The sequence below is a fragment of the Xenopus laevis genome, chromosome 8S, assembly GCF_017654675.1.
Source record: "Xenopus laevis strain J_2021 chromosome 8S, Xenopus_laevis_v10.1, whole genome shotgun sequence".
Lineage (NCBI taxonomy): Eukaryota > Metazoa > Chordata > Amphibia > Anura > Pipidae > Xenopus > Xenopus laevis.
This window is the reverse complement of record NC_054386.1, coordinates 34,438,879-34,465,239: the sequence shown is the minus strand read 5'-3', so window position 1 is coordinate 34,465,239 and position 26,361 is coordinate 34,438,879. Positions and strand designations below refer to the sequence as shown.

Genomic DNA, 26,361 nt, shown 5'->3' with positions numbered 1-26,361 from the left:
TGAGAATCAGCTGTGTGGGATCACGGCTTACGTGTAGCATGCTGGAGCTTTGCACGGGTTGGTAAGTGCTCACACTATTGTTAAGTTCAGGACTGTATTTTATGATATACTTTCATGTACAGAACATCATATGCGACAGGAAGAAACAGTAAGAACATAGTCAGCCCTGGACAGAGGTTTTATAGTGGGTCCAAGGTGATCCAATCTGACACTTGATTCCAAGTACTACAAAGCATGTACTGCCATGGTATTCTCTGCACCGCTGGTTCAGACTACATGCGCCAATGAAACACTGTAGCAGTAGTTCCCAATCCACAAAGGACATGCTGGCCATTGTGTTTTATGTGTTACATGTAGCCAGGCCCAGCAGTGCAGAGATTAACCAACACACTAATGCAGCCAAAGAATATTTTGCCAGACACTGAGGTTGCACAGTCACACACACCGTCCACAGGAAAACCTGCAAGGCCTATTATTATTTATCTACCCTGAATAGAACCTCTCATTAGAATTCTACTTACTGCCTCAGTATTGCTGTATTAACTGCCATGCCCGCAGACACAGGGACCCCCCTGCCCGCAGCCCCCCAGACACAGGGGCCCATCAGGCTCAAAGCCCACACACACAATGGTCACCCGGCCGGCAGCCCCACACACAGGGGCCCCCCGGCCCAAAGCCCCCACACACAGGGGCCCCCCGGCCCAAAGCCCCCACACACAGGGGCCCCCCGGCCCAAAGCCCCACACACAGGGGCCCCCCGGCCCAAAGCCCCCACACACAGGGGCCCCCCGGCCCAAAGCCCCCACACACAGGGGCCCTCCGGCCCAAAGCCCCCACACACAGGGGCCCTCCGGCCCAAAGCCCCCACACACAGGGGCCCCCCGGCCCAAAGCCCCCACACACAGGGGCCCCCCGGCCCAAAGCCCCCACACACAGGGGCCCCCCGGCCCAAAGCCCCCACACACAGGGGCCCCCCGGCCCAAAGCCCCCACACACAGGGGCCCTCCGGCCCAAAGCCCCCACACACAGGGGCCCTCCGGCCCAAAGCCCCCACACACAGGGGCCCTCCAGCCCACAGGTGTCACCCTGCCCACAGCCACAAGAATCCCCCCTGCCCAGCCTGCAGGGGGCCACAGAGCCTCCCAGCCCCCAGACACAGGGCCACCCAGCCCACAGGGGCCCCCCTGCCCACAGACACAGGAGCCCCCCAGCTTGTAGACACAAGGGTCACCCTGCCCACAGCCACAAGAATCCCCCCTGCCCACAGCCTCCTGACACAGGGCCCCCGGCCAAAAAACCCCATACACAGGGGCCCCCATCCCGCAGACACAAGAATCCCCTCTGCCCAGCATGCAAGGGGCCCATAGACAGGGCCCCAGCAGCCCCCATACAGGTGCCAGGAGAAAAAGAATGCAATGGATTAGGCTGGCCTCTGAAGTGCAACATACAGCACGTTATTTATTTAAAGCCTGGGCCCCTGTCAGAGGATGAAGAGAATGGTACAGTCCCGGCAATGCTCTCTCACAGTTTATAACTCTACGAACGACAGTTTATGAATATGCCATTCACACGTGCCACGGCGAGTTGCCACCTGGCAAATACATCACCAGCTTGACCAGTAAAAATTGTGCTTGACCCCAATAGTAATAGGGAAAAAATCTAAATATACAGGAAGGCCGGTATTACAAAAAAATGTGGCAACGTTAACACTTTCCCAATTGGATCCGGCCAGTTGTTTCCCACATGCACTGACTGATCACTTCCACACACTTCTCTCGGTCCCCTGTAAAACAACTTCCCGCCCTTCTCCATTTTAATCCTATACATGCCGGGCTGCTTCCGGTATAGCCCGGGATTCACACACCCTCCTCTCCCCGGTACCTCCAATATAGACTCCCGGCCGCTGCCATCTTTACGCCTTCGCCGAGACCTCACGTGTGACGAGCCCAAGACACCCCCTCTTCTCCTGCAGCGCGGGACGTATATCACGTGATGTTCGTGCTCTAGGAAGCAGCAGCAGCCACCGCTGGCGGAAGTCGGATTGTAGTGACGCCACTATTTCCTCCTGCCCGGACTAAAGATGGTGTCGGTGAAGGTAGGTGATTGAATGGACTCGGCACAAAGAGCTGTCAATTTATTCCTGAGTTGTGTCCCTGCTGCATTGCCCACGTACTCTCGCCTGTGCTCTGATGCCCAGGAGCCCTTTGTCGTCTTATGAGGCGTAAGACATCTCATTGTATCCATCCAGGGGTAACATCACTGATGTATTGCTGCTGGTGTCCTCTTGAGGGGCAATAAGGCTTCCAGTAATAGCATTTAAAGGGGAACTTTATATTTTTCTGTCATAAAGTGATCTCAGTGGGGGTGTATGATTTCATGTTCCATTATCTGCTGACTTCAGTCTGGCTTATGGGCAGGAACTCTCATAAATAATGGAGCAAAGCAATAGATTGGCTTCTACCTTATTCTGCTGCAAAACATTGTGTGTGTTTCCTTTGGAAACTGGGAAGCAGTCACTATAAACATACCCAATTTAGCCATGACAGTATCTCTTTATAGGGCCTTTATTTAGCTTAAAGGAGCAGTAACCACCACACATGAAAGTGCTTTTAACAGTGGTTTAACTACCGGGGGAGTGCAATTGCACCAGGGCCCACTCCCTCTCGGGCCCACCGAAGATCAAGCAGTGGTAAGGAAACCATGCATGTACCTCATCTGGTCCAACAAGGGGTACTTTATTTATGATAATACGCAAGTTTTAGTGAGTCTTGATAAAAATTACATCACTAAGCTCTGTTTCTAACTGATGACATCATCAAGAGCTGTTTATAATATATAAAATATATAATTTACAGGATATTCACGGCTTTTGTGTTTTATTTATATATATTTTTATATATGTATTTATATATATGTATTTATATATATATATATATATATATATATATATATATATATATATATATATATATACACTCATGGGACTTAATTTATGTGCAAAGCTTTAATGGTGTAAGTAACTTAAACCATTAAAGCTTTGCACATAAATTAAGTCCTATCTATCTATCTATCTATCTATGTGTCTGTCTCTTTCTTTTATTTTCTTTCTCTTTCTTCATCTCTTACTCTATGACCTCTTCCTGTGTGTATATATATATATCTACCAGTCTGTCGTTTTATCTCATTCTCTATCTTCTAATATCTGATCTGCCTGTGTGTCCGTCCAACTATTCCGTACGCACACATATATATCTATCTATCTATATAGGACTTAATTTATATATATTGCAGAGGTGTTTTTTGCCACTAACATATCGAACATATTATTTGCAGGTGTGAAACGGGACTCTGTGCAAAGATCATGCAAATCAAAGGAGCAGCCATTTGTATATTGAGATTTAGTGAGTGCATCCGTCGTTCTGAAGAAAGGAAAGCAACAGATCTGTGACCTGCAGGTATCATGGTAAATAAACTGATCATAGGCGAGTCTCTGGTGGTGTTGGGCATAGTCCTGAGCATACACACCGTGGTATGGGACCGCTTCTCGTGGTGCACGTTGGCCCTAGCCATCCAGGCTTTTTACGTGCAACACAAATGGGATCGCCTCCTGCAGTCGGGAGGAGCAGTATTTCAGTACCGGTCATCTGCCAACAGCGGGCTCCTTCCCGCCAGCATGGTTATCCCACTTTTGGGTATAGTGATGAAGGAGAGATGTAAAATTTCTGGAAATGTGTACTTTGAAAGGTTTGGAGTGGTGGTATCTGCCACAGGCATGGCGCTTGCCTCCTTCCTGTCCATCATTGCCTTGGGTATCACTAAACCTATTCCTAAAAATACCTGTATCCTCTCTGGCATTGTCGGTAGCGCCATACTCTACACCATGAAAAACTCCCTGGCCGTTTCTGAAGTCATCGAGGTTCTAGAAGTCCTTCTGATCTTTGTGTACCTCAGCATGATCCTCCTTTACCTGCTTCCGCGCTCCTTCACCCCCGGGGAGGCGTTGCTCATCCTAGGAGGCCTGAGCTTTGTGCTGAACCAGCTTATCAAGCGTTCCCTCAGTTCTGCGGGGGGGAAGGGAGACCCGATTGATTACCTCCTGCTGGTAACGTTGGTCGCTTTGGTCCTGGTGGGAATGATCTTCTCCATTCTCTTTGTGTTTATGGACTCCTCCTCGTGGACCTCTTCCTTGTTTTTTTACATGATGACCGCTGTTTTGGCACTAGGAGTTTTCATGCCTTGGCTGCAGTACCTGATACGCAGACACCCACTTTTGTGGCTGCTGGAGTTCCTGGTGCAGTCCCACATACGGCTGCGCTTACTGGCCTTTTGGGTGCTGCTTGCACTCGTTGCCTGTGTTGTGGTTCTGTATCAGAATTCCAAGAGGTCTCCAGACTCCAAGAAGCTTCAGGTTTCCACAGCAACTCGCAAATACTTCCATTTCCTGGCTGTGGCCACCTACATCCCTGGGCTCATATATGATCAGCAACTACTGTTTGTGGCATCTGTCTTTTGTTTGACAGTGTTTGTACTCCTAGAATACGTACGGTATTTCTGGATCAAACCCTTTGGGCAGACTCTACGGAACCTGCTGACTTTGTTTCTGGATGAACGGGACACTGGTCCCCTTATTCTAACACACATCTACCTTCTCCTGGGCATGTCTCTGCCAGTGTGGCTCTTTCCAAGGGTCTGTGCCACTTCCCTTACAGGCTTATCCACGTTACTCCCATATGCCGGCGTATTGGCTGTGGGTGTAGGTGACACTATTGCCTCTGTTTGTGGCAGTGCTATGGGTGAGCTACGGTGGCCTGGGGCAAAGAAGACCTTTGAGGGGACTATGATGTCTATATTTGCTCAGATCATTGCTGCTGCCCTTATTGTAATCTTTGATAGCACGGTGAACCTTAACAGTGGCTATATCTGGATTCTGTGGTCCATCACTTTAGTGTCTTTGCTGGAAGCGTTCACTACGCAAATAGACAATCTGATCTTGCCTCTCTACCTCCATATACTGCTAATGGTATGAGGACCGGACGGTGAAAACATTGCTCTTTGGCAGAGCATTGGTACAGCCATTTTTTGTAAAAAACCTTTAAATCAACCTTTAGTATGATCGACATTGATATTCTAAGACCATTTGCAGTTGGTTTTCACTTTATTTTTTGTGTTTTTTCAGTTATTTAGCCTTTTGTTTAGTAGCTCTCCAATTTCAGCAGCTTTCTGGTTGCAAGGGTCTTGTTTACCATAGCAACCAGGCGGTGGTTTGAATAAGAGACAGGGTACAAAGATAAGAAATAAAAACTAACTAACAGTAAAATTGTAGCTTCACAGAGGTTGCTGTGGTCAGAGACCACCATTTGAATACTGGAAAGATGTAGATAAAGCCAATAGTTCAAAAACTATTAAAAATAAAAAAGGAAGACCAATTGCAAAGTTGCTAGGAATAGGATATTCTATAACATAATTAAAGTTAACTTAAGGGTGAACTATCTATTTAAAGGAGGCATTTATCCAATTTCTAATTAGCATTGACCCTTCAATAAATAGGCAGTACAGTGTGAGGGTATGGCCTTTAGTGAACACAAAACCTGCCTTCTCTGAATGTTTATAAGAGCAGCCAGATTGTTTGCATCACCCGTGGCACTTCCTATTTAAAGTTGAGTGGGAACATCTGTATAGATGCTTGGCAGCAACTACACACATTTATAAATGCAAGAGAAGCCATGTTGTGTGCACACATTTACACTTAAGTCTAGGACTTAATTTGGGTCTGGTGCCCCCCTAGGTACCAGACCTCACTCTGCCCCCTTCTACCAGACATTGGTGCATGTGCAACAATGCAACAAATAGGTACTCATGGGCCACACCCCCTCAAAGCTGCCTCCATTGCCATGGGTCCACGGGTGCTTATATTTGTTGTACAGCACCTAGCTGCAATGGGGCCCCAGATGCTACTTACAAATTGGTTGCCCCCTTTAAAGTGGACCTGTCACCCAGACACAAAAATCTGTATAATAAAAGTCCTTTTCAAATTAAACATGAAATCCAATTTCTATTTTTTATTAAAGCATTCATAGATATTGTAAGCTCATTTAAAAATCTCAGCTGTCAATCAAATATTGTCTGCCCCTCCTCTATGCCAATGGCATAGAGGCGGGGCAGACAATTACTTTCACTTTCCATTCAGCACCTAGATGTCACTGCTCTCCCCACATTCCCCCGTTCTCTTTAACGTTTAATTGTGTAGCCAGGGTATGGAAATGGATATCGGGTCCCCCATTCTGATGCACAAACAAGATTCTGAGATGATGCAAGACTTGCCTTAAAAACAGTGACCACAAAATGGCTCCTGCCTGCTTGCTACAATTATGAATTCCCAGACTGATGGAAACAAGATTCAAATAATTTATATAGTGTAATTAAAGTTCATTTTGCTTTACTAATGTGATAAAATAGGATTCTGAATAATTTTTTTGGGTGACAGGTCCCCTTTAATACATACTAAGGTTTTGCTTCCACAAGTGTTAAATAGATGCCCCAGAGTTCTGCAGGCTGCGTCAGGGCACACGTCTGTGTGTGTTTTTAAATATGACCCTGATTAAAACTTTGCCTTTAATCTCTGCCTTTTTTTTAAACTTTAGTAGGACTAGTTGTGAAAGACAGAACTTCTGGGCTCAGAACATGTGTCTCTAGTGCCGCTTAGCTGCAGGGGTGGGGGGTAAAAAGGGTTGAAGTAATTAAAGGAAATATGGTCTCTGAGATTTAAAGGGAACAAAAAACATGATGCTCAACAAACATTACCCTAAACAAGAGCGCTGCTCTGTGGTAGGTGGCATGTGACTAGAATAAGTGCTTAATAATTGAACCCCACAGTGATTTTTGTTTTAGCTTTTTAGGGTAGAAAGGAGACTCAGCCTGTGGTAGGTGACAAGTGTCACTTGGGATTGCCCAACAAATTGGCAGCACCAGTTTCCCAGGATTTTCTTTCCCTTTAATAAGCACATCTTGTAAGTGCATGGCTCACATTTTAGCTCATATAAAGACATTCCTTTCAAACACTTAGGGGCACATTTACAAAGCTCGAGTGAAGGATTCGAATAAAAAAAACTTCGAATTTCGAAGTGTTTTTTTGGCTACTTCGACCATCGAATGGGCTAGTTCGACGTTCGACCTTCGACTACGACTTCGACTTCGAATCGAACGATTCAAACTAAAAATCGTTCGACTATTCGATCGTTCGATAATCGAAGTACTGTCTCTTTAAGAAAAACTTCGACCCCCTAGTTCGGCAGCTAAAAGCTACCGAACTCAATGTTAGCCTATGGGGAAGGTCCCCATAGGCTTGCCTATGTTTTTTGGATCGAAGGATATTCGTTCGATCGATGAATTAAAATCCTTGGATTTAATCGGTCGATCGAACGAATAATCGTTCGATCGAAGTATTAGCGCTAAATCGTTCGACTCCGATATTCGAAGTCAAACGATTTTAGTTCCTGGTCGAATATCGAGGGTTAATTAACCCTCGATATTCGACCCTTAGTAAATGTGCCCCCTAATGAAGGGCCACATGATTTTGTTATAAATTCACCCCAGCCCAGAGTTGCTGATGTCCAGTACTGTCTAGTTTAAAAGGAGCATGCCCCTACGCTATCCTGAGGGTGGCACAATACACTGATTGGTTGAAACATTAGGTGCTGCGGAGCAGCAAGCCATATCCTAACTCTGGACATGCTGCTTGATCATTACAATACCATAAATGGGTCAGAAGTGGGTATACATGCATATTATTATTATTGGCCAGGTGGCACAACACCTAGGTACACATTTACCTGGCACAAATCTCACTTAAGATAGCAATGTGTCTGTATCACTTGGGCTGCTTCTGTACAAGGTAAAATTGCAGGTAAAGTATTGCAGTTTTATAATATGAAAGGCGATTTAGTATTACTAGGTACAACACAGTATTAAATCATGCAAATGAAGCCAAAGAATTGATAAGTAAAGTTTTAGGATCTCATAGCATCCCCTGTGGTATCAGTGTAAGAGCATTAAGCTCAGCTCTTTCTATAGTTCCAAGGGCAACAAGGCAGAAACTATATACTCACCCCTCACTGGCTCATAACAAGGTTACAGATATATAGAAAAACTAAGGTCATTCTGCTACCATTCCAGGGGCACACAGGGCACAAATAAGTACTTCCCTTACCTGGCCTATAAGCTGTGCCCCCTTAGCTCATAAGGTTACAGATATATAGAAACATTGGGGGTAACAGTCACCCTGCTAAAGTTCCAGGGGTACCCAGGGCACAAATAAGCACTCATCCACCCCATATGTTGGATTGCACGCCCTGTCTAGTCTGATAGTAGCAGATCTGCTGAATACCTGTAATTTAATTTAGAGAAATTTGTCTGTTGATTTTTATTTATTAAAATATCTTTAAAAATATGTTATGAAACAAGTGAAAGTCATTTTTATTGTACTTTGCACACCACAAAATGCAATGTTTTTTCTTTAATCTACAGACAATAATGAAGTCCCATGTAATATCTGTATGCAATACTGACTTGCCCCTGAGAGGCTGGGGGGGGGGGGGTTATAATGGGTTCTTGCAATGTAACTTGGTATCACTTTTCTGTTACTATAAATTCTTTGGATATTCTTTAAAAAATCCCATTGATGTATGTTACTAGTTTAGCTGTAGGTTTCATTTTGTTGTGAAGAAAGGCTCCAGCAAATGTTCCAGTGCTGTTCTATGTAAACAGGGAAGGGAATGGAAGCTCAGGTGTTGCTTGAAGCCTGCAGAAGACAAAATGTCATATCATAAAGACGGTCATACACCATGTGATTACTCTTAAGTGTGGCCATAAATGGGCCAAAAAAAAAGCTGCCAATGTGGTCCTTCCCAACCATTTGGGCAGCTACGATGGGCCTACCCAACTGATATCTGGTCAAAAATAGATTAGGCAAGTTTAAAAATTCTGTCTAAGCAAGGAGTGCATCAACTTGGTGATACAGTTGTTGCCCCATGGCCTGCATCTGCTGTCATTTTGATCTGATTGATTGATCCAATCACACACCCCATGGCGGGCAAATCAAGGGAATGATATACTTGTTTAGTAACCTCGAGGTGGGCAATATCAGGCTCATCACTCGATCAACAGGGATGCAGGCTATCGGAGTGAGTACCACATCAGCAGTCCTTGACCCAAAAGTCTAAACCACTTCTTTAGACGTTTGGAGACACTATCATAGTAAGAGTAGGCCACGTGCATCTAGAGAGATGAGAAATGAGTCACCTTCCCAAAAAGCTTCTAGTATTGGGTGACTTACAAACGCAGATACATGCCAGCTGTGGAAATCTTTGCTCCTTACCAGTTATCTGGGCTCCATTTAGTTTCTTCTGATTCCATCACATGGAAAGAATAGGCATGGCGAGAATTTGGAGAACTGTTCTGTTCACTTTTATGGACAACTTCTCCATGAATGAGAACCAGGCCCCCTGTTTATAAACAAAAAACCCCATTGTCAGACTCGCAAATCTATCTCTTGGCTGTTTTATTGCAATAACACACTGGAGGACCACGTCTGACAATAATTCGATGGAGACAATGTTGGAAGACCAGGTTAGGAGATCCTCTGGCACACTTAGAGACTATTCAGACAATCAACACAAGATATGACATGGACAGACCTTTAGGAACGGGTGCAGCTACAAACTGATCCTCATCGTACTTTGGCTCTTTTCCCACAAACTCTGTCAATGGGAAGGTGCCTGGTGGGGTACGAACCATGCGCCGAGAAATACCAGCTATTAAGACAGGCAACAGAATTATAGCGAGGAAGACAATTGGCACAAAATGAAATGATATACATTATCTAGTTGTGAATTGGGTATGGGTGCTGGGTGGCTACCAGGTCATTTAAGGCAATTAAATAACATAACAGTCTGTATAATGTGGGCCTTGTTGCCTTTACTGAATAGAAATGCCATCCCACTGTCGTATATTGTTCCATAAAGGTAGACGACCAAAAAAATGGCTGCTCACCGCGGTGAGATCCTGGAATAAACCACAAGCAGCCATTTTCTTCTGTTGCATCTTCAACAGCGATCCAAAATCCAATTATCCGCCCAAGTGGCTCCGTGTTTAAGAATGTGGCATCTTGGTGTGGGGTTACTGAGAGCAAAACAGATGGAACAGATGTCAGTTCAAACTCAGAACCTCATATTTGGTAGGGTCATCAGATAAGCATACATAAGATCCCCTTTGGCCACACATTACCTGGGGGCCTCTCAGATCTGTTCCCAGAAGGAATTTTCAAGTTAGTGTGACTGATATAATTTAGAGGTCATAGCTTTGGCTCCATATATGGACAAATAAGATGCCCAATACATATCTACTCAGGCATGGCCTACAGTGAGGGATGAAACTTTTGTTACAGAGTATAGTGAAGTGAGGAGTGCTCTGATCTGTATATGGGGGAAACCATACACAGTTACACCAGCGTATGGCGCAGCACAGAAGAGCCAGCTCCTCTGGTCAGGACTCGTGTACCTACATCTAAAAGATAAAGGACACACATTTGAAGACTCTAGAACGGGACTGGTTCAAAAGAGGTGTTAAAGAAGCCATATATGTAAAAATTTAAAAAACCAAGTTTGAATAGAGGTGGGGGGGTGCGACATCTTTTGTCTGCCACATACAATGCTGTTTTGGCACCTCTCCCTGGAAGGTTTAATAACACATTATAGCTCCAATCTTGCTAATACAATCAACACCTAAGTTACATTGGGACATTGGTCTGGCCCCATAGACATGAGCTGCCCAATCAATACCTGCCCATACATGTCCATCATTTGTGTCTACTTTGGGGTATGAATCCTCAGTTACAGAGGCCAATAGCTATGGGCCAATAAGCTGCCCAATCAATATCTGCCTGTGTATGTCTATCATTAGTGTCTATATAGTACAGATTAGGGATGCACTGAATCCACTATTTTGGATTCAGCCGAACCCCCGAATTCGGCCGGATTCTGAATCCTAATTTGCATATGCAAATTACTGGTGGGAAAGGGAAATATCTTTTACTTCCTTGTATTGTGACAAAAAGTCACACAATTTCCCTCCCCGTCCCTAATTTACATATGCAAATTAGGATTTGAATCCTGCTGAAAAAGCCCGAATCCCGAACCAAATCCTGGATTTGGTGCATCCCTAGTATAGTTAGAGACGCAATTGCTGTGGCCCAATACACGGACCAGCCGTGACCCACACAATATCTGCCAATGCATGTCCAGAGTGAGCGACTGCAGTGGTTGAGGCTTTGGTTAGATAGCCTCAATATCTATCCTTACATGTCCAGCATTAGTAACTACAGTGGGGGGAAGGCAGTGGCCCTACCATCAGTCACAAAATAAAAACATGGTGTATCTAAAACCATTCACCTGTACATGCCCAACAAATAGAGCCCCAGTAGCCCCTTACCTTCGCCTCCAATACCGGGTTGCTGTAAAGCAAAACAAACAATATCGTGAGATGGTACCCTAGCAACCAGACAGTGGATTAAATGCAATTCTCCAACCTCTACTACAGAGAGGCTGGAACTAATGGTAGGCAGACAGAAGAGTGCCCACCCCTCCTCACCAGGCCCAGAATGGGCAAATGTCAGTGCGGCTTCTGCAAGATAGATATTCACTATATAATGTGCTGGAGGGGAGCTGTTTGGGCCTCTGTGTGCTTGAAATGTCAAGGCCTGTTTTTTATCCCTGTCCTTGACTGTTGCTCTCCCGGCACGTGCCTCTTCTGCCTACCCCTAGGGGAAAGGTCTCAGAAGAAGCTTCCTGCACCATAAACACAGAGTTCTGCCAGTCCAGCAGGCCAAACAGAAAGGGTGCTCCTCTTAAATATTCAAATAAAATATACATACATATGTACATCTATTTGCTGAGGTGCCAGTATCTGTGCTGGAATTCTGGGAAAGGTGGCATATAGAACATACTTACCTTAAATATGTACATGCTCTGCACAATGACAGGTTTCTTAAGGCCTAGATGCCTTCCCGTCTCCTAGAGAAGGAGGCAGAGCGGTCAGATACAGTGTTTCACCTCCATTACAACAATATGTGTTCTGGTCCTACCTATTGCTCACCTGTACTTGGGCCTTGTGGGTAGCCTCTTTGAAGACAGCATTGTGAGCGTGCAAAGCTTGGAGAGAAGGAACGGGAGACACATAACCCACAGTTCTCAGTGTTGCACTATAGTTACCATGATAGTAGGGTCACAGCACACGCCGCACACTTACCATGCCCAATCTTATTCACAGACTTCTCCCTCTTCACCAGGAAGTTACCTGATAAATGGAAAACCCTAGTGAAATCCATCCATGTTCAACCAACGACAACACAGCTTCACATACTCTCCTTATTATCTTTACAATGCATTCTTTCAGTTGCCCATATTGTTTCCCTTAGACAGTATAGCTTAGTGTGCCCAGAACATTCCTTCTCTGTATATTTGTATTTATACATATGGGAGCAGTAAGGTGCCATATTGATTCCCTTAGACAGTACAGTATGAGGGTGTAGCTTATTGTGTGCCCAGAACATTCCTTCTCTGTATATTTGTATTTATACATATGGGAGGAGGGAGGTGCCATATTGATTCCCTTTAGACAGTACAGTATGAGGGTATTGTGTTATTACTCTGTATATATATGCTTAGAACAAAAACATCACAAGACTCCTCTCTGATAACATTTTCTGAGCAGAGCAAAATCACAAGACTTTGTTCTGCTCACTAAATTAATTTTCTGCAAACAGGGGTTTGCCAAAATGAGCAGCAGGTGGCGCTGCCGTTTCAAATTCATTATTTTTGCAGTGTAAAAATATCCTTTAAAAACTAGAAAAAGTAAATTCTAAAGTACAAGAGGGAACTGAATCTGGAGCTGGAGTCACTAGGTTAGAGATCACTTACCTTTCTCATCAAACACCCCTTTCTCAAAGAAAAACCGAATCTTATCTCCGCTGGTCATAAAATAATCAGCATTGCCCTGTGAGGGAAAAAGTTAAAATAATTCAGAAATAGGACTCTGGAGAACCAAGGTTGCTGATTCAGTGATTCATTTATTCAAAAAGTGCACAACATGTTTCGAGCCAAATGGCTCTTCCTCAGGTACTTAGAGAAAGAGCCATTTGGCTCGATACATGTCATGCACTTTTTGAATAAATGAATCACTGAATCAGCAACCTTCGTTCTCCAGAGTCCTATTTCTGAATTGTGAAAGTCTGCAGGCCTGCCAGTGCCTTAACTCTGAAGTTGAACCCTACATAATAACGAAAAGGATTACATCATCCATAAGAATATATCTTTAAAAAAGTTCAAAAAGTAACTACCAGGTGCCGGCTTCTAAAGTGAAACATCTACATTTATTGTCCTAATACAGAAATTAAAAGGGAACTACAGTCATACAGCTGCTGTACATGGTCAGTGGTACAGCAGCACTATGCACAGAGAAAGATCCTCACTGACAATCATTGCAATTGCACATGGAAAGAAAGTGCCAGGGCAGGGGATCAGCCTTTATAGAGGCCACCAGGCAATCCAGTAGGCAGGGAAAGATCACCCGGTTATAAAGACACACAGTAGCCGACCTGGGCATGGAGCTGATCTTCGTGCTGTGTGCTGAACTCTGTGCGGCAATGGGACGGCACATCCATTTCTTCCAGAATCTTGCCAATCTCCTGCTTCATCCTCTCACACTCCTGGGGGCTAAAGATCCCCTCCAGTACCAGGTATCCATCCCTATGGAACTGCAGAGACGACGGCCATCAGCCCACTTATGCTTAGTGATTTATCACAGGATAGCTAAGGGACTGGACTGGAACCAGGGGTAGGCAGGGAAGACAGGTGCCTAGGGTGCTGATTAGTAGGGGGCACAGTCATAAGCAAAGTAGGAGGCATGAACTGAGTGACAGCAGGGATAAACAAGAGGGGCTCTGGCTTTTTGTTAAGGTGGCCATACACAATAAGATCTGCTCATTTGGCGAGGTTGCCAAATGAGCAGATCTTTCCCCAATATGCTCACCAACGGCAGGGTGATATCGGGTTAACCAAACGTTCAGCCCTAGGGCCGAACAATTGGATTACAGCAAAGAGACTGGGCACTGATGGGATGAGGATGCATCAACTACCCGAATCTGTCCTCGATCACCAGAAAAATCAAAACTCCCCTATCAATATCTTGGCCAGATATCGATCGGGGGGACCTATCATAAACCAACATACACTGGCAGATAAACTGCCAAGAAGGTCTACAGGACCAATATCAGCAGCTTTAATCTGCCAGTGTCTGGCCACCTTTACATTCACATTGCATTGATTTCTATGGCACCTTTCAGGGTTAGGGAAACCAGTGTGACGGAGCCCTTTAGAGGCCACAAACACTGCAGCCTACAAGAAGCAAGCAGCATGGCAGTTGTGTGTATGTATGTATGTATATTTTTATTTGTAAAGCGCTCCTTGAGGGCAAAGAACTGTACAGCTGTGTAAAACTGATATCTCATTGGTTAATGTCTGCGCTGATCGGATTCCCTATGATTTTCAATAAATGACACACTGTCAAAAGCTTAGTACCTACATTTCTGGCTTTACAGCTACAACACAGAAATAAGGCATTGCCTAGAAACTTGTATAAACAAGCAGAGCCACCTTGGCCAGATTGCTGGCAGGAAAAGGGTTAATGGGAATGGAGATTTGCTTCCCGCTCCAATATTCCAATATTTCTTTCTTTCTGCCCAAAGAAAATATAACTCTAAGCAACATTGTTACTACATTGTTTCAAGAGTCAGAGCCAGAGGGAACAAGCAAGGGCTGCTTTCAATTACCTTTACAGATGAATTTCATTAGGCAGAGAGAGTTTTGGGCATGCTTTCCCCACACTGATTACTGCACATTGGGTGAATGATTGCCCCGGGCCCCAGCTGGCCAGTCTCAATCCATGGTGAGGGGTGAAACATTTAGGAAATGAATAACAGGAGCAAAAACAAAAGGTCACAAAAAGTCTGTAGGGCAGGAATTATTGCTGGGGCCCTGGGGGTTCTTCATGGCAGGCCTGTGCTTTTCTCAAGCGGGTGAGGTGTAAATTTAGCACAACTTTTACTGTGCACACCCCCCCCCCAAAAAAAAAAGTAGTGAAAGTAATCACTACTAAAAGCAGAATCTGGCTATTTATAGTCTCTTCACTGTTGGTTCTGGCTCCTGAAACAATATAGAAACCTGGAGAACTGACTGACTGCAACATTGATTCATGAGATGCTGGAAATCAGATGTGAGGCAGATAATGATCCATCGGATGCAGTTTAAGCCTATTAGGAATGAGCATGCAATAAGCTGGCAGGCTGGACTGAATCATTCTAATGTTGATGGCAGGGGGGGGTTAGTTGCCTCTGTGTAAGCAGCAGTATATAAGCCAAGGCAATAAGCAGTTAAAGGCATTGAAAGTGGTGGCTGCTAGATCTAATAATGGGTGGGTTAAAGGGAAAGAAACGAGAATTGTTCCCAGTAGATCAGAAGTAAAACCCCTGTGCTCATGGCCTGGCAGCTCTCACTCACCCTCTGGACCTGCTCATCAGTCAGCGGTGCCATGCCTACAGCAGATAGCAAGAGCCTGGAGTCCTAGATAGGAAAGCCCTAGAAGGGTTATGTAGGCAGAATCAGCAAATATTATCTATGCAGAGGGGCCCTGCCCTCCCACTCTGATCATGTGACCACACTCCCATAGGTGTGGAAGACTTTGGACCTGGTTTGGCAAGTTTTTCAGCTGCTGTGTCTGTCTCCGAGGTGGCGGGTGGGGTTGAAGGACAGAAGCAATGCCAGCAGGTTGTCTCTATTGCAATACAATTGCTCACAGTCGTGTAGCATATGGGTAATTAGGTTGCCCATGGGAAATTGCAGTGTAAGGGTTAATTATCATAAAGGGGTGGTTGACCTAAAAGTCAAATTTTAGTTTATTATAAAATTACCAACTTTTTCCAGCTTTCAAATGGGGAGGGGGGGGGACCCCATCTAACAAACAAATGACATGTTGTTATTGCTACTTTTTATTATTCATCTTTCTATTCCGGTCTCTCCTGTTCATATTCCTGTCGCATATTTAAATCAGGGCATGGTTTCTAGGGTAATCTAGACCCTAGCAACCAGATGGTTGAAATTGCAAACTGGAGAGTTGCAAAGCAACTCAATAACCACAATTAACAGATGAAAACAAATTGTAAATTGTCTCACCCTGCCTCATGCTAAGTTTTAATGTCAGTATAATGTAAGGTTTAGTATGACCAAAGACAATTAAGCTGTTCCAGAACTGCATCTCCCAGCATCCCCTGATAGCCTGGCAGTATACACTCATTGCTTGGCACTAGGGTTGCCACCTTTTCTGGAAAAAAATACTGGCCTTCCTATATATTTATCTTTTTTTTCCCTATTAATAACATTGGGATCCACAATCATTTTTACCGGGCAGGCCGGTAAAATACCATCAGGTGGTAACCCTACTTGGCACTCATTGGTTGGCAACCCTGCTCTTGGAAAATCCAAGGTGGCTTATTTGGCTAGTGGCTTTACTTGTCCTTTAACAAAAACAAAAGATTGTTTGAGAGGTTTACTATGAGAAAAAAGTAAATGCATTAAAAATGCAACTAATATGAGGAAAAAGTTACAGCAGGTAAAAGCCTCATTATGTGCAGCCCCATGTCAGTTCCTTCCCCTTAAAAAAAAAGTGACTTTATACCAAAAGAACTAGGGATGCACCGAATCCACTATTTTGGATTCAGCCAAACCCCAGAATCCTTTGCGAAAGTTTTGGCCAAATACTGAACCAAATCCTCATTTGCATCATATTTAAATTAGGGGTGGGAAGGGGAAAACATTTTTTTACTTCCTTGTTTTGTGACAAAGTCAAGCAATTTCCCTCCCCGCCCCTTATTTGCATATGCAAATTAGGATTTGGATTCGGTTCAGCCGGGCAGAAGGATTCGCCTGAATCCGAATCCCGCTGAAAACGTCCCGAATCCTGAACCCTGGATTCTGTGCATCCCTAAAAGGAATGGAGGCAAAGTGTTGATGGGGTACAGTCGGTGCTGCAAATTCACTTTCCTGCAGGGGCGTAACTACCGGTGGAGCAGGGGGTGCATCTGGGCCAGGGACCGCACCCCCGCAGGGCCCCCCCCCCCGGCAGATCGCGCGCTGCACCCGGCTGTAGTTGGCTGCAGCGCGAGAGAAAAATCACACGGACGAGGGTGGGCCCGGCTGCACGCCCCGCACCAGGGCCCGCCCCCACCTAGTTCCGTTACTGCTTTCCTGGGTCCCCCTCAGATTAGCCAATCCCTCCCCATGCCTGCAAGAGAATCAATCCGACATCACGTTGTGTGCCAGGGGCATCCTGCCAACTGCAAACCCACTAAAAAACAGGGACATGCACTGGGCAGTGATTAGTGATATAAATACAATTCCTATTATATATCTCAGCCAGCAGGGGGCAGACTTTATCTATACATCAATAGCTTTGTGGCTGTACAAATACTTTCAGGCCAGGGCAGCCTAAGACCAAGGGTGTGCCCCTCATCATCTACTTTTCGCGTCTCCTTAAGACCTTCGGTCATAGGACACGTGGCAAGTACAGTGTAAGACTAGGGGGAAAAAACATGGCAATGGCACATGGGGTGACTGATATTGGGCACCAAAAGAAGGGTAGCACCGCTGACTTGGAAAGGTGGGCTGCCGTATTTGGCATAGTCAAAAATAGAGAAAAAGCCTTGATCACCAAAAGCAATATGGCCGCCGCACAAGTCCATAAACACTCAGCATGTATAAAGTGCATTACTTTCAATTAAGGATCAACTCAACATCAACTTTGAGACCATGTGGGTTTTATTCCAAATATGTAAGAAAGGAAATTGCAGGAGGTGAAATACATTTTGCCTTTAAAATGGTGGGATTATAGACACCTGATACAGGCAGAGCGGTGCTACAGAGTCAATGCATCCGTTCCCTCTTACGCATACACACACAGGATCGATTGCAAGCAGCGATGTTGCCCTAAAAGGAGATCAGCACCCATAGAGCATGGAAGACGGATGTGGCAACAACATTACATCTGTCCGATTTCTTTGGACTCCAGGGCTGAGACTCCCGTTAAAAGAGGCACAATAATTAATTAATGCCATACAGAACATCACTATGGAAATTTAAAAAAAAAAAAAAAAAATTATAAATAAAAAAAAAAAGGCTACATTTCTAAAAACGCTAAAATATATTAAATAGCAAGTTAAAAGTGAAATGCATGTGCAAAGGCCCATGTGAGGTGATCGCGAAAGGGCTGGGAAATGGCATGCAACGTTAAAGGCAAATGCACGAAACCCTCCGCTCATTAACTGGAATATAGTGACTAGAAATTAGTGTCAATAAGGCTCAGCACTGGCAGATGGACACTGCAAGCACTCCCTAAATAAATCATGCTCCAGCATAATGCAGTCAAGGGTTGCAAGAAGCCAATGCCCTGTCTGTCTCGTCATTTGAATTTGTTGCATTTTAGATTATAGCTCTGCAGCTAAAGCACCGTAATTTACTTTTCACATTTAGGGGTACATTCTTACATGAAGTTTGTGCACTAATGGGTTAACGTAATAAAAAAAAAAAAAAGTTTGCCAGGGTGCAGTTTAATCCATAGCAGCCAATCAGCATTAAGAATTTACTAGTTTAAAAGCAAACACCATATTGGTTGCTGTGGTTACTGCTCCTGGGCAAACGTAGTGCCTTTTATTACATATGGAGGTATGGATATACTGTTCCTTTAAGCCAGACATTCCCAAACTGCAGGGTTGGGGTGGTAGAGGAGCAATGATCAGTGGAGTGGCGGGGCCTAAGCAGAAAGCCACTTGGGATGAAAAGTGTGTCAATGGTTATATGTCTTGACTTTTTGGGTTCTGGGCCCAAATCCTTGAATATATAAAGGAGAGTGACCACTAGGGTCGTGTAACATTTTAGGGGAGCCAAACGGAATTTTGGGCCAGAACCAAGAAGTTTGAATACCTTTCTTTGATCCTTTAAGTTTAACCTAATGCAGAATCTATAATGCCATTGCTTAAAAGGTTAGGCAAGCAGAAAGCAAGTAAATTGACTAATTCATATCCCTTTTGATCCCATTACGGAAGAAAATGGTTTTGCACCCCCTGCCCTAAAGTCTCTTGGGTGACCATATTATAAGCAATGATCTGGTTGCACCCTTCAAAATACACTTGTCCCTGATTGTAGCAAGTGCCAGGGGCATGAGTGTTTCAATATAGAGATCTTTTGCAAACCAACAGCAATGTTTCAAGTCACATGATTAAATAGGAGATTAAAGGGGACATTGTATAACAGAGATAGTGATTTGGGGTGCCATCCCCAACTGCACCAGGCTCTTAAAGACTGCCCTGTAGTGGGCTTGGCAGCCGCCATGTCTAGCCACATTACGTCTATGGTGCTGCCCTTTGGAGCATATGGACTGGAACGTGATTGGGTCCTGACTTCTAGCATGCATGTTTGCGGGTTCGAGTTCAGTGCCAGGGATCGAACGTGATGAGATCAGCCATGGCAGCCACCCACCCTGCTGCACATTTTTGCCCTTTAACATTGGGTACTGTGGAACACAGGGCCATCCAGGGAGTCTAGATGGTGAGGTTGGGGAGTAGCCCCATTATTTGTTCTGAGCCTTCCTTCAGGAAACAAAAAACAAATATATCGGATGCTGAGATTGCACAGTCGAATTGGCCCTGATAAAGAAGTGATGGGAGTGTTTTGCGTTGTGTTTTATGGGGGTTAAAATGAAAAAAATAAATAAATAAAAAAAGTGACTGGTCACTAAGAGCAAGAAAAATAGTTTAAAGTGAACAAGTCAATCCTTGCCGTTATCCAGCCATCTAGAGTATAGTATGTTGCTGTAGCACAAAAACAGGGGCCGCACCACTCTTATCTTGTGCTGCACCCCCTTATCTATAGTGGCACAGAGAATGCACAGAGAATAAAACCTCTGTGCAACACAAAACATGCATGGAATGGAAGCAGCATAAACATCAATTATCAAGGGCAGAAGAACATGGACATCCCTACTGTGCATCTGTCAATTATTCACTTTAAAAGAATAGCAGTCGAAATGCCAGGTGTGGTCCTGCCCTGTAATGGGTGCCATGCCAATATGCCCTCGTTTAGCTGCTATATAGCAGAACCTGTAACAACTAAGAGGCTGTGCCAAAAAATGAAGAGTGGCAAGGTTTAACTTGGGAACCACGGTCCACCTAAATTTCAGACCTTGGGTTTGGGACATGCTCCCTAATGTGTTATATGAGACATTAGTTAAGTTGGCTGCAAATTAGCTTCTGACATATAGGGAACTGCCTTACATTTCCAATAGGGATGCAGGAATCCACTATTTTGGATTCGCGAAAGATTCAGCCGAATACTGAACCAAATCCTAATTCGCATATGCCAATTAGTGATGGGAAGGGGAAAACATTTTTTACCTCCTTGCTGTGTAACAAAAAGTCACAGTATTTCCCACCCCTAATTTGCTTATGTAAATTCGGAATCCGAATCTTGCTGAAAAAGGCCGAATCCTGGATTCGGTGCATCCCTAATTTCCAATGACTTTCTCAGGCCTCTTAAATCTGCAAATTTACTGCTTAAAGACATGGATTATAATTGCAGTTTCTATAATATTCCGTTTTGGCACCTTTCCTTAATTCTGCAGTACAGAAAGGAATGCTGTACTGTTGTTCCAGGGGAAGCCCCCACTCAACAGCTCGGGACATGCAAAACGACAGGAAACGGAGGTTCATTATAAATGGAGAGCGGCGCACACACAGCCTGCAGCTAATGACACGGGAGCCCCAGCAATCCTGGCAAATACAGCTTCACAAGGGAGCTGAGGAGGGTTTTAAAACAAAGAGTAAAGACAGTCTTGAGTGGTGAGGAGCTGCCTGTGGATTCCTCCGGAGTACAAACAGGAATGGGAGGGGACCTTCCTGTCCTTCAAGAATCATCCTTAAACCCACACCCTGGGGGTTTGGTAATAGCCAGAAAAGAGCCAATGGTAACATTTTTGTTGTCCAAGTGTCAGTAGAACAAGTATGTCCGGGTCAGAGCTGGAAACAATTCCATGTAATACAATGTCCCCCTGTCTGAAGCAGTGACTTAGATCAGGGTTGCTACATGCTAGGTGTGTACACAAGCTCCTTCCATGTTGGAGATACCCACAGAAATAAACTGTAGGCTTTTTATAAGAGTTCTTTCCCTTTCATTTGTTTGTCAGTACAGGTGCCCAGCCACATCTCTCTCTCACACCTGCTCCTTTTCTGACTTGCTAAGTCTTTCTTTAACGTCCAGGGGGAGCGTGTTGAACAAGTCTTCCTCTACTACAAGACCACTGCGCTTTAGAAGTTGACAGTCGCCCAGCTCCACAGGCAGGCATTCTAAACGGTTACCCCGAAGCTCCATCTGGGTCAAGTTGGTGAGCTCACCCACTCGTGAAGGCAGAGACTGCAGGATGTTGTTACCCAGGTTAAGGCTACGGAGCTTCTTGCACAGGAAAAGCTCAGCCGGCAGGTTTTCAATCTGCAAAGAGGAAAACAAGTTAATAAATCTCAGGGTGGGATAAGGTTAATTTATATCAGCCTGTATTAAAGAACCAGCAACAAATACAAGGCCCCAAGCTATATAACACCAGGAATTGGATTACCAAATAGAAGTCATCTGGATGTTTCTTGACCTGGGGTACATTATTTCTAATAGTACAAACATGGCATCAGTAAGTACCACTTATCATTCATGACAACATTGAGCTCTGTTTATAAGGACATATTATGCAGGTTAAAGTTTGGTTGAATTGTGTTCCTGATAGGCTGCAAAGTGCAAATTCAACTACTGAGAATTTGGGAAAGGAGCCGAGTCAGAAGCCAATATAGTTCTAGAATGGGGACCCTGCAGAGGCATGGAGGTCTGCAGTGAGGCAGCCAGAGGGTTCAGTAAAGGTATAGTAACATGTTTATGATAAATTCAGAAGTGTCACTATCATTTAAACTTTAAGGGGCATGTTTATCAAGGGTCGAATTTCGAATTGAAAAAACTTTGAAATTGGAATTCAAAAAGACCAACCGAAATTAAGTAGAAGTTTGTTTTTTTTTTTGGACGAATAGGTCCCTTTTCGATCGAATAGGTCCATATTCAAGGTTTTTCCCAAAAAAAAAAAAGATTTTTCAAAGTCCGCCAATGGACTCCAAATAGGTTCTAGGAGGTCCCCCATAGGCTAAAACAGCAATTTGGCAGGTTTTAGATGGCGAATGGTCGAAGTCGAATTTTTAAAGAGACAGTACATGATAAATTTCGATATTCAAACTTTTTTCAAATTCAAATCGAATTTGGACTATTCCCAAAGTACACAAAAAAATAGCTTGAATTTCGAATTTTATCCATTCGAAAATTCACCTTGACCTTTGATAAATCTGCCCCTAAGTATAATGTGTAAGTATTAAAGTCAGTAGAGATTTGACCGATCTAGACTCACTCCACCACGCTATACCCCTGTGTTCAGCTCCGTGTGATAGCCGCCAGCGTCTCCACTGTAGTATAGGTCCAATCAGCAATACAATCATAGAAGAAGAGGTTTATTGCAGCAAGAGGATTAACAACATCCCATTAAACGTTTTGGGGAAAAAGACTCACTTAATCATAGGCATGATTATGCTATGCCTATGATTAAGGGAGTCTTTTTCCAGAAACGTGTAAGGCAATGTTTTATTTTGTCTAAAGTGCCGCCCGATTGTATAAGTATAACATATATACAACGATATTATGAGACAACTGGCAAATGGTATTCATTTTTAAATGAAAAAAATTTTCAAATTTGAAATTTCACTAGCTATCTGGTTGCTATGGTCCTCTGGAATGAGGCAGAAGAAGGGAACAGATAGAAAAAAAATAAGTTGCAAAAGTTGACAAGAAGAGCACATTCTTTAACATACTAAATGTTAACATAAAGGTGTATGACCCCTTTCAGTGAGGTGTATCGTCCCATAAAAGGAAATAAACACCAAACCACACAGTCTGCCAAAAAAAAAAAAAGACCATGGTATGGCTTCACAGTTTTGTGCTGCATTCTTATCTCACTTTGAAACAAAGGCTCATGTGTAAACAGTGATTCCACACCCATGTTACAGCCTGAGGCCCAACATTCTGAATCCCCGGTTGCTTTATTCCTGCACCAAACTCAAGCTGAAAGTTCCTCCACAATAAACCGAGCTGCAGGGAAGGAAGAACTGTATTTATTTATTAATACACCCCCTTCACTGGGATTAACATGGCATGAATGTCTGATGTTGTGTTCTAAGTAACTGGTATTGGCAATTAAAAAGGAGTTAAGAGAAGTAAATCCTAACTAAAGAAGTAGCCTAGAAATGTTGTACATTATGTTTTGGGCTTCTGTGCCAGCCCAAGGCAACCACAGCCCTTCAGAAGGGAAGATCTCTGCCCCCCAAAGATGCCCCCGTAGCTCACCATCTTCATCTGATTCTACTGATACACTGCACATGCTCTGTGCTGCTGTCACTTACTGAGCTTAGGGACACATAGAATATAAATGTCACAATATAAGGCTTACAAATTAATACAGATAATTACTACATGGCAGCACAGAAACCATTGCAACTAGCACCAGAATTTAATAATCAGCCCTGTAGCATCAGCATATATTACAGGACAACCTAATTTTCTGCTTGATAATTTGTGACAACCCATAAATTTATATTAACCCCTAAACTTCACTTAATCTGATGTTTTATTTTTATTTAACCCCTAATCTTAGCTTCTCAACAGCTGCTCAGAGTCCACTGAGCATGTGAGTGTCGCAGACACTTTCCAAGATGGCGACCTCCCAGTGACAAGTTTCAAGTCCTGGATCATTGCAGCTACTGAGAAGCTGAAAATTTGGGCTGGTGCAATAAGTTCAGCATATAAAATATGGACTGTTTAACCATATTCGTTTTTAGGGTTTAGTTCTCCTTTAAAGAGGAAGTAAAGTCTAAAATAGAATAAAGCTAGAAATGCTGTATTTTGTATACTAAACATGAACTTACTGCACCACAAGCCTAATCAAACAAATGATTTATGCTTTCAAAGTTGGCCACAGGGGGTCACCATTTTGTAACTTTGTTAAACATTTTTGCAAGACCAAGACTGCGCACATGCTCAGCGTGGTCTGGGCTGCTTCTTAGGCTTGTCATAAACTATCAAAACAGGACAAGTCAAATAATATCTGCCTGAACCTGATACAGCAAGACTGATTAATAATCAGAATAGGCAGACTGCACGGAGTTCTGTGTTGTCATGTAATCTAATGTGGATTTTATAGTTTTGTATTGTTTAATACAAACTTTCTTGGACTCTGCAGAATCAGTGGCTGCAGCAAAATAATCCTCCAAATAGAATCCCTGTTTATCTGTCTAAATCTCGTCCCTGCAGCCGGAAAACAGTAAAGGGGATGTAAAGGCAAAAATATCCAATACAAATCTCTACACAGTTGCCGACTGCTCTACAGGGAAACAAACAAAGCGGCTTGAGTTCTGCATGGCTGGGAAGTAAGGAAGGGCTGCTGTTAAGTATGATTTTTTCCCTGCAGAGCACTTAGGGACCAATTCCTATCCACAGCAGTAAATGGAGGGGGTACTTCACTGCATACAATCAGGTTTCTTATAAAAAAGGAACTTAATCAAAGTATATGGGAGATGGGTTTCTTTATCATTAAAGAAAGTAAAAAATGGGATTTTATTTTTTTGCCTTTACATGCCCTTTAAGCTATAAATATATAAAAAAAAGATATACTGTAAATCAGTGCTGGAGCCCAATAAGTACTTACATGGTTGGCGGTCACAGCAAGACACTGTAGGCTCTGCAGATGGCCAATTTCCGGTGGGATGCTGCTGAGGGAATTATGGCTCAGGTCCAGATGCCGGAGTTTGCGGCACAAGAAGAGCTGGGTGGGGATTTTTTCTATCTTGTTGCGATTCAGGTAGAGGCGTTCAAGGCTAGCCAGATTGCCAATCTGAATGGGTATATAGGCGATGTGATTGTACCATAACTTTAGGCACGTAAGTCGGTGTAGGTGCTGGAAGCTTATTATCTCTTCAATGGTCTTTAAATTGTTGTCCTTTAAGTCAATCTCTTGCAGGTTGTGAAGGCTAAAAATGGAGTGAGGAATCCTCTCTAAATCACAGCGTACCAGCTCCAGTTCAGTCAGGTTGACCATCTTCTTAAGGCTGTTTAGAACCATCAGCTTCGTCCCTTCGTTGTTGACAGATAGTTTTTGCAAGTGGACCCCGACATCGGTCACTACCTGAGGCAGCTTGGTAAGGTTGCTCTTCAGTCTCAGAACTTTGAGCCTCTTCAGCTCCCTGAGGCCATCGATAACAATGTACCTGTTGTTCTCTGCGCTCAAATTGCCGGTCAGGTGGAGTTCCTCGAGGTTCTTCAGACTGTATATCCACAAGGGGATCTCTTTGATGTCAGTGAACTTGATGTGTAGGGACTTTAGGTTTTCTCGCAGGAAGGCGAGAGCCGGAGCTTCAATTTTAGCCGCCGTGTGGTATAGCCATAGCTCTTTCAAGCCGGTGAGCTGGGCGATACTTGGTGGGATAGTGACATCTGGTATTAACTCGAGTTTTAACACTTCCAGCTCCACCAAATCAAAGACAGTGTCAGGTATCCCGCTGAGCATGAAAAGATGCAGCTCCAGTTTCTCCTGAGAATTCTTAGTGATCCTCTGCCGCAGTTTGTCGAGAGTCCACTCGTGATTGAGGTTAAGCTGGCGCAGTTTGTTCTCACTGACTTCTGACAAGAACACAGCAAAGCGCTTGGAGTAGAGAGGATCGTACTGGTCTATGAGGTGCAGCATGAAAGCAAAGTCGTTCTTTACATCAGGGATGTCGCTGTAGCTGCTCTCCTCCCGGATGGACTCAAAGGAATACTTCTTTAAGGAACGTCTCAGCATCCACCACAGAGTATACACACAGACCAGACCGTAGAAACCCACCAGACTGATGTAGAAGGATGCCAGAATTTTAAACAGAGTAGCTAGCGGGTGTGCACAGCGGTACATCCGATAGCCAGTAAGGCTCTCTATGTCCACCTTGCAGTCCACATCAAATTTGATACTGCTAACATAGTACACAGTGTAGCAAAGGATAATTATAAACTTAATGACTTTGATGATAGTCTGGCGCATGTACAGCCGGTACACAATGTCCCCTTCCTCCACGTGAGTCCTGAACTTTTTCACCTTTTC

The 26,361-nt window shown here is 44.0% G+C and overlaps 4 protein-coding genes across 8 annotated transcripts in view; 1 reads left to right on the top strand and 3 right to left on the bottom strand.

The window, feature by feature from the left end:
- Positions 1-2,017, bottom strand: part of nup188.S (nucleoporin 188kDa S homeolog) — a 29,557-nt gene extending 27,540 nt beyond the window's left edge. Inside the window, exon 1 of the mRNA XM_018232710.2 lies at positions 1,882-2,017. Coding sequence (XP_018088199.1) covers positions 1,882-1,910 — 29 coding nt within the window. The 5' untranslated portion in view covers positions 1,911-2,017. The remainder of the gene's footprint in view (positions 1-1,881) is intronic.
- On the top strand, positions 1,958-5,200 carry LOC108699959 (dolichol kinase). Of its 2 annotated transcripts, none has more exons than XM_018232712.2 (2): positions 1,958-2,095; positions 3,334-5,200. In XM_018232712.2, the coding sequence occupies exon 2, from the start codon at positions 3,461-3,463 to the stop codon at positions 5,024-5,026; it is 1,566 nt and encodes a 521-aa protein (XP_018088201.1). In that variant the 5' UTR covers positions 1,958-2,095; positions 3,334-3,460; the 3' UTR covers positions 5,027-5,200. The 2 variants fall into 2 exon arrangements, with proteins under 2 accessions (XP_018088201.1, XP_018088202.1); XM_018232713.2 differs by having other exon boundaries at positions 2,085-2,221.
- A 3,248-nt stretch (positions 5,201-8,448) lies between these two features.
- On the bottom strand, positions 8,449-16,029 carry phyhd1.S (phytanoyl-CoA dioxygenase domain containing 1 S homeolog). Its single transcript, XM_018232708.2, has 11 exons — positions 15,609-16,029; positions 13,649-13,807; positions 12,972-13,047; positions 12,301-12,348; positions 12,148-12,203; positions 12,003-12,065; positions 11,485-11,506; positions 10,048-10,176; positions 9,693-9,809; positions 9,374-9,500; positions 8,449-8,797 (listed from the first exon to the last, which is right to left on the bottom strand). The coding sequence occupies exons 1-11, from the start codon at positions 15,639-15,641 to the stop codon at positions 8,752-8,754; spliced, it is 876 nt and encodes a 291-aa protein (XP_018088197.1). The 5' UTR covers positions 15,642-16,029; the 3' UTR covers positions 8,449-8,751.
- A 1,874-nt stretch (positions 16,030-17,903) lies between these two features.
- lrrc8a.S (leucine rich repeat containing 8 VRAC subunit A S homeolog) overlaps positions 17,904-26,361 on the bottom strand; it is a 26,591-nt gene continuing 18,133 nt past the window's right edge. For all 4 annotated transcript variants that reach the window (XM_018232704.2, XM_018232707.2, XM_018232705.2 and 1 more), the window contains 2 exons: positions 24,937-26,361; positions 17,904-21,641 (listed from right to left, as the gene is read on the bottom strand). The exon at positions 24,937-26,361 is cut by the window's right edge and continues 736 nt beyond it. In XM_018232704.2, coding sequence (XP_018088193.1) covers positions 21,366-21,641; positions 24,937-26,361 — 1,701 coding nt within the window. In that variant the 3' untranslated portion in view covers positions 17,904-21,365. The remainder of the gene's footprint in view (positions 21,642-24,936) is intronic.